This window comes from Muntiacus reevesi, chromosome 4 (genome assembly GCF_963930625.1).
Source record: "Muntiacus reevesi chromosome 4, mMunRee1.1, whole genome shotgun sequence".
Classification (NCBI taxonomy): Eukaryota; Metazoa; Chordata; class Mammalia; order Artiodactyla; family Cervidae; genus Muntiacus; species Muntiacus reevesi.
In genome coordinates this window covers 57,980,597-57,995,470 of record NC_089252.1, presented here as the reverse complement: position 1 = coordinate 57,995,470, position 14,874 = coordinate 57,980,597, and the positions used below count along the sequence as shown (strand labels likewise).

The following is a 14,874-nucleotide window of genomic DNA, read 5'->3' as shown; positions in this document are numbered from 1 at the left end:
CGCGGCACAGAGGGGGCCTGCGCCAGTGGCTCCAGGCGAGCACTCCGCGCGGGGCCACCGGCGGGGCTGGGCGAGGCTCCGCTCGCAGCGCGCACGCAGGCGACCTGTACAGTCAGGCAGGCGGCTTGCGGTGGCCGCGATTCCCAGATGGGAGATAACTAGGGGATTCACTGCCCACACTACAGGGAAATAACTGGTTGACTCTTTAAAAAGGAAAAACACCAAATCCAAACCCACCAGGGATGAGGTCCCCCTCTCTTCACTGCTACAGCATTTGCAATAAAGCACAATTCTGAAGCCATTTTTCATTTTTTATTGCTGTTAATTCAAGGAAAAAAGGTTGCATAAAATCCAATCTTTTCTAGAAATATAAGTGGCCTTTCCAGTACATAACATTTCAAATATCAAAGTATATGGTAAACATACAAATAAGGAGAAGGTAACATACCTCCTATATACAGTACAGTCTTTTAAATCATAAAATAAGCTCCGTAAAGTACAACTGGCAAGAGATTCACAATGCGGTCCATACTTATCAAAACTCTCACTTCCACAACTCGACTGCAGCTTAACAATTAATTTAATATATGGTCCAAAAATACCAAATAAAATATATTTAATCAAAATAATTTCCTTTTGTTGAACTTTCTTTTTAAATTAAAGCTTTCATCTACCCCTTCACCCCCCCTTTCTTCCCCTTTTACTCCCACCCCTGAAAGAAGGTTTCAAAATGTACATTGGTGCTATAAATATAAACTCTACCTATGAAGCTTTACAGGAAGCTTCTTACTTCAAGTGTTTCCTTTTTGTCTGGCAATCTGTTAGGTTTCTGAACCAAGGCCAGATATTTAAGTTCCTCTGCTGCACACCAACGTGACCCCACAGAAACGCCCGCCGTCTCTGCTCTGTGCTGAGGCTGGGGCACAGCACACCCAACCCCCAGCCCTCACGCCCGTGGCTCAGCGCCGGGGCTGCTCGGCGCCGTGGATGGCAGCGGTCCAGGCCTACACCCCGTCTTCCAGATAACCTCAGTGCACTTTAGGAAATCAAAAATTACCTGGAAGCAATTTAGTACATAGATTGGCTTTAAAAACAAACAAACAGTCGTTTTAAACAGCAGCATTAAACTTAGCGACGGGACACTGACATGATTAACACCATCTCAACACACTCAGAATTCAGTCTTTCACATTATAATCAAGCGTAGTGGTAAACTGTTATCAAAGTGACTCTGCCACGAGAGACAGGATAGGGAACAAATACGTGACTTTGTAGAAGCGCAGAGCTGCTGTTCAGATCGCAATAAACCGTATTCATTTAAAACACAACAGAACACTGTGACAGTTGGTGTAAGGAAAAGAAATCTTGACTTAAGTGTCTTTCACATGACACAGTGGTAGACTGTGGTAGACTACATGTAAAACTGGCTGTTGGCTTTCGTTACACACACACACACACACAGGAGAACCACACTCACATGAGTTTGTTCACTTTATGTCTCTCTGAAGCAACAGGCTAGAAACGTATGATGGAGTAAAAAAGTTTGTTTTTAAAGAAAAAGCTATTTGTCCACTTCGTGTGTTACATTTTCTCAGTTTCATATGGTTTTAGCTCTTCCTCTCTCTTCCACTCCGATTTTTATTTGGACAAGCGCTGCGTTGGTGTGTGTATGTGGAGGTGTTTTTTACATATATACACACTGCTTGGGGAACTGGATTCTCCCTTACCGTGAAGGTGAAACATTTTACCGTCGAATGATACTACGCAGTGCGGTTTAGAGTGTGGACGGTGCAGTGCCAGCTGCTCCGGCAGCCACTGTCATGAGCGGAGGTGGGATGAAAATGCGAGATTAGGGCCAAAGTGAGATAAGCTGGGGAAGAAGCAAAGTTTTTTGTTTTTTTTTCCCCAAAACCATATGACCGTCACCAGTGTTATGAAAAAAGGTAAAATACACAGTTTCAAAGATTCAGTAAACATTGCACACAGCAAGTATTCAGTGTAAAAAAAAAAAAAGCACACATCAAGATTTTCCTTTTGATTGTTTGAAGGTTTAAATTACACATATCATACAGATAAGCCTGTTGTTGAACCAGGAGATCAGAGGCTCAAAAGCAATGCATTCTTGTTTTGGTTTGGACATCCGTACAAGAGAAATGAGAAATCTCAACTGCATAGAAATCTAGGAAATGTATAGACAAAGAAACACAAACAAAATACCTTTCCTTTCCCTCCACACCCCAACCATGACTCCCCACACTTCAGTGTATTAAGTAGGCAAGCTTTACTTGTTTCAGTCTGCAGAATCCAACGTATCATTAGAAGGGGGGAGGGGAGGTGCGTATCTCAGTCTGTAAGTGCCTAAAAGGGGAAAGAGAACTGCTAAGTCACTGCGCACAAGGTAAGTAAGGCATCACACACTACAAGACATCACATGGGCCTGCTCCTCTGTCCAGGCAGCACCTTCTGCACTGCCGTGACCTAGAACAGTCCTTAAATGACTTTTAAAAGAGCAATATGAAGTTTGTGCTTTAAGTTCAACCTAAAGCTATCAAACTCAACTTTCCCTTAAAAACTCCAAGCAAACACTCCCAATTCAAGACTCTTTTCCTGTGTTGAGATCTGGCAAAGTGACAACAGCTTCCTGTGAGCTGAAACATAACAGTTTGAGGCCTCCACTGAATTTGGTATCCTACTTGTACTTATTTCTTTATTATGGTGGTAACAAAATAAAGTTCTAATTTTCTTACTCCCAAGTGAAAGTGTTAGTCGCTCAGTCGTGTCTGACTCTGCCATCCTATGGAATGAACCCTGACAGGCTCCTCTGTCCATGGGATTCTCCAGGCAAGAACACTGGAGTGGGTTGCCATTCCCTTCTCCAGAGGATCCTCCTGACCCAGAGATCAAACCCGGATCTCCTGCACTGCAGGCAGATTCTTTACCCTCTGAGCCACCAAGAAAGCGCAGTGCTTAAACGTTCTGTTCCTTAAAATGTGACAGCAGTGGAAACTAAGGTCGGCTGGGAAAGAAGGGAGCACGCCTGAGGTCATCTGCCTGTGCAGAGACAGACCCAAACAACGAAGGACTCATCTCCCGAGTCAGGTGACTACCACTTCCTAATTTTTCAGTATTTAAAACTTTTGCTTCCTCTATGAAACGGGATTGTTGCTTTTAAAAAACAGTGCTGCTAGCAGAGATTCTGCAAATTCCCATTATACCCTTAAAAGGTGCCTTTCCGGTTTCCTCCTTCCCTGGCAACTGGACTCCTCTGACCTGCCCTGCGCTGCGGGGCCTGCGTCTACGCTGTCTGGCCGCCTGCACCTCTCAGCCGTCGCTGCGAGCGCAGCCTGCGGACACACGCGGCGGCTTCTGCTGCTCCCACGGAGCCGCACGCCTCCGGCCCCCTCAGAAACAAGTCCTCTGGGCGCTTTCGTGATTACCTTGTGGGCTGGCCTCCATGGACGACTGCTTGCACTCCTGCGCATAATGTCCGCTCACGCCACAGTTGTAGCATGACGCGCTCCCGCTCTTCTTGGGCGCCGCGCCGCCCGAGCCGGCCACCACGCTGTGCGGGTACACGGGGTAGAACCGGCCGAAGCCCGCCACCGGCTGCACGCCGTAGCCGGCCTGGCCGCCCAGCACCGGGTCGGGCACCAGCCCGCTGGCGTACGGGGCCTGAGGCAGGAAGAAGGGGAGCTGGCCGCCGCTGCCCTGGGGCGCCTGGCTGAGGTAGCTGCCGTTGCAGAGGGAGGGCAGGCTGAAGAAGGGCGACACGCGGTACAGGGGCCCGGGCGCCGGCCCCGGGTAGTAGTAGCCGCCAAGCGGCAGCCCGGCCCCACAGCCGCAGCGCCGGCCGCACGAGCCGCAGGCGCCGGCCGGAGCCAGCAGCGCGCCCGCGCCCAGGAAGGCGGCGCCGTCGCCCTGCGCCGTGCTGGGCGCGGGGCTCGCGCTGGGCGCGGGCGCGGGGCTCGGGGCACCCGACGGCGCGCTCGTGGCGGCCGGCCCGGGGAAGGCGGCAGACGCGGCCGCGGGGACCACCACCTTCACGCCGGCAGGCGGAGCCGCAGACGCCGCGCCGCCCTCCAGCTGAGGCACCATTGGAGAGAGTCCAGCTGCCGGCGAGGCGGCCTTCGGGACGGGGTCCGTGGCACCGACGGGTGAGCCCGGGAAGGGCCCGGGGCTGAAGGCGGCGCTCGCGGAGCCCGCGCCCAGGCCCGCGGCGGGCGGCGGCGCCAGGTTCAGGGCGCAGCTCTCAGGGGGGCCCGGCGGCAGCTTCAGCCTCTGGATGGTGAGGTGCAGCGCGGGGCCGCCGCCGTGCGGGAGGAAGCCGGAGGGCAGCGGCAGCGGGGCCGCCAGCAGCTCCAGCGGCTTCTCCGAGTCCCCGGCGGACGCCGCCGGCCCGAGCGCGCCCACGGATGCGGGGTCCGCGGGCTCCCGGAGGGCGGAGAGAGCCACGGGGCCGGGGACCAGCATCCCGATCGCCTTGCCGTCTGCAGCCTTGGGCGGAGGCAGCGCGACCTCCGACTTCTGGGCACCATTGTGCATGACACAGTGTAGAGCTGGCATGAAAGAAAGATGCGGGTACTTGGCTGAGCTTAGGGGGTCTTCCAGCAGGGCTGCGCTCTCGTTCCCCAAGGAAGCGATCTGAACAGGTGGCTTGACCGTGACCGTCTGACCGACAGAGCCATAACTTGTAAACCTGGTCGTCGAGGGGTTTCCAGAGTCCTCGGAATTGCTGTCTGTGTCTGAGAGAAACGTAAACAGATGTTAACACAAGCATCATCTCGCGTCCATCCTGCTAGAAATAAAATTGAAGTATACCTAAAAATATACCCTAACTTTTAAAACCAATAAATGCACCCCCTCAGCTTCCTGACTACTGAGCTGACATTCTTTTAATTTTTGGCTTTCTATGGACTTTAATTTGAAAAACAGGGAGATTCTGGAAAAGGCAAGACACTAGGGAGACAATAAAAAGATTGACGGCTGCCAGGGGTGAGGGTCGGGGGTGGGGGGGGAAATGAGGCAGAGCACAGATCTTCAGGGCAGTGAAACACTATGATGGAGTAACGGCGAATCCCTACTGTTACACCTCTGCCCAGGGCCACTGAAGGCACACCACCAAGAGTGCACCTTAGACGCATCACGTGTCAAAGTCAGTTTGCTGTCAAAGTCGGTGCATCCCTGGGAAACAAATGTGCCATTCGAGTGACTGGTGTTGATACCGTGTGAGAAGAGGGACTACACAGGAAATTTCTGCATCTTTCTCTGAATTTCATTGTAAATCCAAAACCACTCTAAAAAAATTATATCTTAAAAAAATCCTTGGACATTTGTTTGTAAGAAACAAAAGGTTAATGGAGCCTGAATGAAGCACAGTATAAACACGGACCTTTATTAATAAGGGATCAGGGATCTTTTACCTTTAATCAATTTTAGGCAATTCATCTGATTTATATGTTGTACTGCCTGCCAAACCTGAGGTCTTCACATTTGTCTCTCATAAATTATATAATTTAAAGGAGTTCAATCAAAATTATTTAATTTAAACATCTAGAGATAGAGAAGGGAAGACAGTTTTCCTAGAGTGGAGAAGTCCTCCTTTTAAAGACTTCAATGGGAGAAAGAAAATGTAAAGCTGCCATTACAGTCATAAAACAAATGCTACAACACAAGGAGCAAGAAAAATACGAGACCACTGCTGTTTTTCCTAAAACAAAACAGCCAAGTGGCAGATACAAAACTATATCACATTTCTTTTTATTACTGTATCATTCTTATGCTTGTAAACAGAAATAAATTCAATATAGATTTCCCCTGCGTTTCTTAATTTTTGGTGTAAAGGGGGCAAAATACAAGATTTAATTCACACTGTTTATCATAAACCCAGAAACTGCAGTACTATGTATGCGGACCATCCAATTAAATGCAGTGCCTTATTTAACATCTTTTTGCTCACAAATATAAGCAGAATTGCCTTATGTACTTAAAATGCTTATATTTATTAAGGTAGTAACTAGCTATATTCAGCTAAGAGGCTAAAACTTTTAGAAACAATTCTAAAAACAAATCATACTATGCTTCCTGGAGAAAGGTTAAATAGAACCTACTTCATGACACAGAATGTAAACAACAATACTATTGACTCAAAAATAATTTTTATTAGAAGAGATTCAACATATGAATAAATGGTTCTAGTATAAACTCCCCTTAATAACTGAGGAGTTCCTTGTTAAACTCTGCAAAACAAAAAATATTCAATTAGTAACTTACTTAAGGCATTATATCTATACCTGTACCTTCACACAAGTAAGAGTTAAAAATAATATTTAAGTTCAAAAGAAGCTGTTAACATTTTTCAGATGATCAGTTAAATTTCTAAATGAACTGGGCTTTGTTTAAATCATCTTAAGTCATAGCAAATAGCCCAATGATTTTAACTGATCTCAAATGGTTTTCTGAGCATTCATTAGAAGGACTCATCTAGTGATTCAGATATTTCAAAGTCTGAGCTGACTTTGAAAAGTGCAATGTCTTATTAACAAAACCCTATTATGACCACCACCACCACCACCAAAGCCACTTGCAATGTAGGAGACCCAAGTCCAATCCCTGGGTCAGGAAGATGCCCTGGAGAAGGAAATGGCAGCCCACTCCAGCACTCCTGCCTGGGAAATCCTGTGGACAGAGGACCCTGGTGGGCTACAGTCCACCAGGGGCAGAGAGTCAGGCACGACTGAGTGACTGACAGCTTGAGTCTGCCACCTTAACAGCTGCTCACCCAAGGGGCGTGTGTCACCATCAGCGGCAACTGTTTAACAACATGCCTGCCTGAGGCAGCATTACCAGCTGGGACTAACAAGAGTCTGACCAAAAAACTCTATAAAGAATGAGATGTCCACAGGAAGCTCTGAAAAGCTTAGATATATCCCTGGGAATCTAGAAGGCCATGCTCATATGCAGGGCTGTAGGCCTGTCCAGTAAGGACCTAAGGTGGCTCTCAGTTCTTACTTCTGGCTGACTCTTGAGTTTTCATTTAAGGAGGATTTGAAGATACAGTACTTACAGAAAACAAAATGGCAGATATAAATCCTACCTTATCATTAATTACAGTAAATTTAAATACATAAACAAGCCAGCCAAGTGGCAGAGATGGGCAGAATGGCTTTAAAAAAACCCATAATCCAACTATAAGGTGTCTTTAAGAGACATACTTTAGAATCAAAGACACAAACACGTTTAAAGTAAAAGGATGGAAAAAGAGGTAACCTGCAAACACCCAAAAGAGAGCTAAAGTGGCTATAGTATTATCATCAGATATAACAGACTTTGAGACAAAATCTGTCATTAGAGACAAAGAAGGATATTTATAACGATAAAAATGGTCAATCAGGAGGACATAAAAATAAATATATGTGCATCTAACAATATGCAGTTTTCAATCTTTCTACACAGACTCTCTACTTTGTTATGACTCTTCTTTCTCTTTAATATCATTTGCAATGAAACAGGTTTAAAAAATCAATCTTAGTAGAAACTGCTAAGTCAGTGGTCTTTAAGACACCTGTTATACCAATTAAATTTAAAGTCAATTAGAAAATTCTCAGTACCATAAAAATAGTTACGTTTGACATATTTTAAGAGTACACATTTCCCTCTGCCTCCCTCACACCCTTCCAAAGAGCAAACCTCTGTCTTTTTCTTCTTCACTTTCAAAACTCTCTCTTCCATCATGTCGGGGGCTAGAAGGAGAGCTGTAACTCTCTGAAGACGTCTCTCCACATGTGTCATGTCCAGATCCAATGTCCAAACTCACATCTGAAAAGTACATGATTTTTTAAAAAACAGAATAGTTCAGCTAAATAAATTTCTGAACTGAACCATCAGAAATTACAGCTGTAAATTTTTTTTTCAGTTTTTCTATAACTATGTAATAAAAACTGGCCATTGACCTAGGTAAAGATTCATTACTGAAATACAATTTTAACTGAAAATAATTGACAAATACATTCTTAAAACAAAGGCAGAGAAAATAGTCATCTTATTGGCTTTAAAAATCAGAATTAACGTTCTTTTTAGGGTCTGCCTAATATTACCACATTGACCCACTTCTTAAGTCAAACAAAAACTCCTCTGAGTACACTATAAAATTCTTTCTTTAAAAAAAAGAAAAAACTCAAGAATACAACTGACTGCCAAAAATGCCTTTCAGTTAAAATTTCCATGCCTGAATATTTGAAAAGATTAAATTGCTTCCCATGAAGTAGAGTGAGTAGCCCCTGATTCTAAGCAGAAATAAATGATGGACTGGGAAAAAAAAAAAACAAAAACACCTCCACCAACAAACCACTTGGGTGGAGTGAGCTCACTAACATGCAGTGAAGCCTTTGATACTTCACAGGGTAAGCTTCTGAATGTTTAAAAAAAAAAAAAAAAAAAGTGAGGCATCTATTTCTCAGAATGAAATAATTTATTGCATTATTTTCTTTACATTATATAGCTAGTAAATATTTTAATCACTCAACTGTCATAGATTAATTTGCAATTTTCAAAGAAATAAATACATAAATCTTAATCTATAGTGAACATAATTTCCTGTTTTTGACAATCCAGGTGCTTTAGAATTGTGTGGCATCTTTGGAATTTTTATAATAAAAAAGAAATGTGATCCTCTGGACTCAGAAGGTGAGGAAGGTGAGGATGATTAACTATGCCAAAGGCTATTCCACAAACAGAGATATAAAATTCAACATTCAAAAAACTAAGATCATGGCATCCAGTCCATCACTTAATGGCAACAATGGAAACTGTGACAGATAATTTTCTTGGGCTCCAAAATCACTGCAGATGGTCTGCAGCCATGAAATTAAAAGATGCTTGCTCCTTGGAAGAAAAACTATGACCAACCTACAGAGCATATTAAAAAGCAGAGACATTATTTTGCAAAAAAAGGTCCATCTAGTCAAAGCTATGGTTTTTCCGATATTCATGTATGGATGTGAGAGTTGGACCATAAAGAAAGCTGAGTGCCGAAGAATTGATGCTTTTGAACTGTGGTGTTGGAGAAGACTCTTGAGAGTCTCTTGGACTGAAAGGAGATCAAACCAGTCAATCCTAAAGGAAATCAGTCCTGAATGTTCTTTGGAAGGACTGATGCTGAAGCTGAAATTCTTAATACTTTGGCCACCTGATGCAAAGGACTGATTCATTAGAAAAGACTCTGATGCTGGGAAAGATTGAAGGCGGGAGGAGAAGGGGACAACAGGATGAGATGGTTGGATGGCATCATTGACTTGATGAACATGAGTTTGAGCAAGCTCCGGGAGTTGGTGATGGACAGGGAAGCCTGGCATGCTGCAGTCTGTGGGGTTGTGAAGAGTCAAACACAACTGAGCAACAGAACTGAACTGATAAACTTTTTGACTTATTGTTTTCCCTGATTCCACTTTTTCCCCTTCTATTTGCCATGAAAGGATGGGACGGGGTGCCATGTTATTAAGACGACAAAGAGAGGGAGGTGGGAGAGGGGATCGGGATGGGGAATACGTGTAACTCTATGGCTGATTCATAGCAATGTATGACAAAACCCACTGGGAAAAAAAAAAAGACGACAAAGAGGAAAAAATTTACACAAGCCACTATTATAATAATAAAAATCTAGTTATTAGTATTTATGGACAAAAGGAAGCTAGACAGACTTAAGAACCATTTAGATACATCAGATGACAGACCCACAATGAGTTATTAAAGAAAGATGAAGGTCTTTAAATCATTACAATCTAAAATAAATTGAGAGGTCAACCCCAAATTTTCAGTACCACAATCAGCCAAAAGAAGAATGGGGTGGAAGAAATATGGGTAATGCAATTGGATAAAGTTCTTAATACTGTAAGTGAGGTAAGGCATACTTCTCTTTAGTAGAGAGATTTAAAGCTTGAAATTTTAAAAGCAAATATTGTGAAAACACAGATGATGAACGGCACCGACTGCTTTGGGGAGAAGACAACATACAGGTGGGCAGAGGGGTTTATTTTGTTCCCTTTTGTACCTTCAGAATTTTGAGCTACATAAATGTGTTTGACCCAAGAGAGAAGTTAAATTTTAAGTTACAAACACTTATCTCAAACTGAGTTATTTAAAAATCTGGACAATCCATGAACCAAAGGACCCAATATTTTCAACTTCAATATTAAATAGTAATTAAATATTAAATAGTAATAATAAATCTACACTTACTAAATGTGTTTGTTCCGTTAAAAAAATCTTAAAGGTAATTCCTCAGTATTTCAAAAGGATTAATAAACAGAGGGTTTTACCTTTAACCTGCAGTCAGCAAACATCTCAGCTATACCTGACAATAGCTGTATGAAGTATTTTTTATTTATAGTTTTACTCTATACATAAATAAATAAATATATATACACACGTATGTAGCAGCGGCATATAGAGAGAACAAGATAGAGTAAGGTTAATCTTGAATTAAAAATCCTGAGGTTGTACTTTCATAGTATTTGAAAATAAAGAAAGGAATTAAGAGTCTGATCGATTACCAAAAGCTCTTAACCTAGACAGCATATGTTTTCTTCTAACTTATTAGAAGAGGCAAGAATTACATGACTGACCACCTTGGTGCTTGATGCAAGCCAAATGCTTTTCACATGTTGTCACATGTAAGTCTGACAATCTGGTGAGGTGGATATTCTTCTTCTTGTACAAACTTGAGAGACTTGGGGGTGGTAAAGATGCAAGCCCACACCGTCTGAGATCAACGTCCACAAGCATCTCTGACAATACGAAGCTGAAGCACAAGAGACTGGTACCAACTTTGTGGATGCAGTTCACACAGCATAAGCGACCAGGAGTCTGGACTCGAGCTGACCTGATTTAGCAAGTGGTTTAGAAGGCAGTGCAGAGAACGAACCAGGAGGAAACAGACAGGGAGTCCCGGCAGGAGCTGTTTCTAGTCATCCACCGAGAACGCCTGTCCCCCTGGTTTCAGCAGCGCCCCCTTCTTTCAGCTGCCATCACCACGGGAATCTCAGACACTGCGGTGCTAGAACACGAAGCGTTCCTCCAGGGAGCTGGCCCCGCAGCTTCCTCGGCTCTCCCTGCAGTCCCAGGGACCCGCGCGAGCCCTCTCTAACACCCGGTTTGGAAGCATCGCTGCTGCAGCGCTCGGTCTTCTCAAGGTCCCTCCTACGGTCCAGCTCTCACACCCACACACGGCCACTGGAACAACCACAGTCTTGACTAGACGGACCTCTGTTGGCAAAGCGATGTCTCTGGTTTTTAATATGCTGTCTAGGTTTGTCACAGCTTTTCTTCCAAGGAGCAAGAGTCTTTTAATTTCATGGCTGCAGTCACTGTCTGCAGTGACTCTGGAACCCAAGAAAAGAAAACCTGTCACCGACTCCACTTTTCCCCTTCTGTTTGCCATGAAGTGATGGGACAGGATGCCATTATCTCATGTTTTTGAATGCTGAATTTCAAGCCAGCTTTTTCACTCCTCTCTTTCACTTTCATCTAGATGCTCTTTAGTCCCTCTTCACTTTCTGCCGTAAGAGTGGTGTCATCTGCACATCTGAGGTTGCTGATATTTCTCCCGGCAATCTTGATTTCAGTTTGTGATTCCCATAAAGTTCCACAAAGGATAGTCATTAAAGTTTGAAAGAGTCAATAAGATTTTTTAAGATGACTTTACACAAGAGTACAGGCTTCTGCGAGGCTGGATAGACCCATCAGGTCCTGCAGCCTCTGCTCTGGAGCAGGGACTGGATGAAGAGGAAACCAGTGATGAGACCGCTGCCACCAGGGGGAGGAAAAGGAGGCAGAGTGTAGCTGCGGCACAGGTCCTTTCACCTCCGAGGCCAGACCGAATTTCCTGCATTAAATACGTCTGAAGTATTCATGGAGTTAATTCAGAAATTACTACTCACATCAATGCAGGGAAAATGTGTGTGAGGCTTTGACACAACAGCTCAACACCCACTCTAATAGGTACCCTGCTAAATATATTTAGGTGACGTGTAATTGAAAGAAAAACTCCCTTACCTTTCACAGAACCACCGTGGGTGTGCGGAAGAGCAGAGATTCGAATACCATTTATTCTACTATTCAATCTATTGTCAGTTTTCTTAATTTTCTCCCTAAGCCAAAAGTATACATGTTACCAACACTTTTTTAACAGTCCCTAGAGAAAAAATTAAGTACAATACTAATAAAATTCCCCTCAATTTTTTTTAATAATTAAAAAAGAATGTTTAGTAAGGTATAATGTGAATACAAGATCTCCCTCTTCAGTGGGCAGGCCTGGAGACTCTGCCCCTCCAAACTGAACATGATACACGACAACAGCCTTATTTTTATTATGTGCATGTGTTGACTATCTAGAACTAAAAAAAAGAAGTTCAGAGTAAAAATAAAAAGAAAACTAATGGAAAGATACTATTTATACTACATCAACTAAACAGGTCTATTATCAAATGTTGTCTTCTCTGACCAATTTCTATTACAGGAAATATTAAATTAAACCTACTTTTCTATTTGTGGCTTTCCTTTCTTCTTACTTATTGAAGATAAACTTCGCTTTTCAGTTGAATGCTACAGAAAAGAATAAAACAGTAACTGGATCAAAGCACGGCCATACTCAAGGAGGTACCCTCTTATTCTGAGACAATAAAATGATACAATCCCAGTTTTATATTCTAACACATTTTTGTTTTCAATCTTTTTTGAAATCACCTACTTGATCCACTAACATTTCCATATTTTCTGACAAATACTTAATCATGAGAAAAATACCTACTCTGTATTTTGCTTTTATTAATAAAATGGATGTGTTTTCTTTTTGTCACTAAAAAATCAGAACCAAGTAACTGGCATTTGCTACGGGTTTACTCGTCTTCTCATCAAGTTCAGGTCGGTAAACACACGACTGTGTCAACTCTAAGAAGAAAAGGTGCAGGCACTGAAGTAGATGCAGAAAAACTATAATCAAGTGGACCTGAAAATCGGTCATAGTAAATATGACTTTAATAACGCAATTTCTCAAAGTATGTTTTAGTGCTTTAGTTCATAAAACACATCACAATCCCAATAAAGGTTCACATCTGGAGCTGAGTGTTCGACAGGAACACAGATCCATTTTCTAGAGAAGGTGGTTCTCTCCAGAGTGGTCCCAGTAACCATCGCCCCGGTATTTGCGGTGCCGTGGCGCCTAAGCATACTGGGGAGCACTCGGTGCTCTGACTACACCAGCGCCTGAAAAGCGAGTACTTTGATCATGTTGGGAGTGCTGGGAAACGGGCCCAGCAGCTCACGAGGGAAGGGCCTTTTCAAAATTCACATCTCCACAGTGAGACAGTGACCAAAATGCAAATAATTCTTTCAAATAAAAAAACATGCCATAACGGTGTATCCCTAGTGAATCATTTCTGGCATCAACACAATAAAATATATTAGTATTTCTGAGTAATAAAACTGATATAAACACACTTCTTCAGGTCCCAGAGGAGCTTAGGTCATGTATATCAATTAACTTCAAAGTCTTGCAATCAAACGTTCCTTCATTTCTTCTTACCAGATACACTAGCAGACCTCACAGTGCTTACAAACTTGACTTGCATGCAGCAGCACCACCTGATCGGCACGGAAGAGGACGAGACCACCGCCGTACCTGGTCAACTAAGGCCACACACTGCTCCTGGCGCTGAACAGTGGCACAGGCTGGCTTCCTCCAGTCCACGACTCCATTCTGCTCAGCATACTGCACGGGGAGCCGGTCCCCCAGGGAACAACCCGCACCGACAGTGCTAGCAAAAGAAAGAGTTCATGCCAATGTGAAGCTCCGTCCTCAAAAATCCCACCTACTCAGCATACAGTGAAGAAGCAATGGCAACCCTTTCTTCAGTACATTAGTTTTTTATAGAATGCCTTGCAATAGCTCTAAGGAAAAAAGTAAACTATGAAAATAAGTCAGTACAGAGCATTCTTACCTATTTATTAATTAATTCCTGTCTCTGAGGAGCTTGACAAAGTCCATGGTCTATCTCTGGACTCATTCCACGTGGCTCACAGCTGGGGTACTAACCCCAATCTTGAGAAAATCACTATGGACTGTGTGTGTCTAAGGCAAGGGAAGGGACAGCATAATGTGACTGGAAATCAAGAGGAACAGGCCACAGAAACAGACTCAAAGAGAATCCAGAGAATTACTGGACACGGACTCTAAACTAACAGGGCTCAACACCGGTCAGGAGCTACTGGATGACAGAGTTTTGGAAGAATACTGGAAAACAGAAAAAGGAGTCAAATTTAAATTCTAGAACTGTAAAATAAATTAGGGTTAGGAATCAAGATTGCCGGGAGAAATATCAATAACCTCAGATATGCAGATGACACCACCCTTATGGCAGAGAGTGAAGAGGAACTAAAGAGCCTCTTGATGAAAGTGAAAGAGGAGAGTGAAAAAGTTGGCTTAAAGCTCAACATTCAGAAAACTAAGATCATGGCATCCAGTCCCATCACTTCATGGGAAATAGATGGGGAAACAGTGGAAACAGTGTCAGACTTTATGTTTTTGGGCTCCAAAATCACTGCAGGTGGTGACTGCGGCATGAAATTAAAAGACGCTTACTCCTTGGACGGAAAGTTATGACCAACCTAGATAGCATATTAAAAAGCAAAGACATTATTACTTTGCCAACAAAGGTCTGTCTGGTCAAGGCTATGGTTTTTCCAGTGGTCATGTATGGATGTGAGAGTTGGACTGTGAAGAAAGCTGAGCGCCGAAAAATTGATGCTTTTGAACTATGGTGTTGGTGAAGACTCTTGAGGGTCCCTTGGACTGCAAGGAGATCCAACCAGTCCATCCTAAAG

The 14,874-nt window shown here is 43.5% G+C and overlaps 1 protein-coding gene across 1 annotated transcript in view; it reads right to left on the bottom strand.

The window, feature by feature from the left end:
• Nucleotides 1-296: 296 nt before the first annotated feature.
• The window catches only part of ZCCHC2 (zinc finger CCHC-type containing 2), a 45,382-nt gene continuing 30,804 nt past the window's right edge, over nt 297-14,874 (bottom strand). The window contains exons 9-14 of the mRNA XM_065932861.1: nt 13,673-13,808; nt 12,533-12,597; nt 12,049-12,143; nt 7,687-7,815; nt 3,438-4,742; nt 297-2,358 (exon numbers count right to left, since the gene is read on the bottom strand). Of these exons, the coding sequence (XP_065788933.1) occupies nt 2,291-2,358; nt 3,438-4,742; nt 7,687-7,815; nt 12,049-12,143; nt 12,533-12,597; nt 13,673-13,808 (1,798 nt within the window). The 3' untranslated portion in view covers nt 297-2,290. The remainder of the gene's footprint in view (nt 2,359-3,437; nt 4,743-7,686; nt 7,816-12,048; nt 12,144-12,532; nt 12,598-13,672; nt 13,809-14,874) is intronic.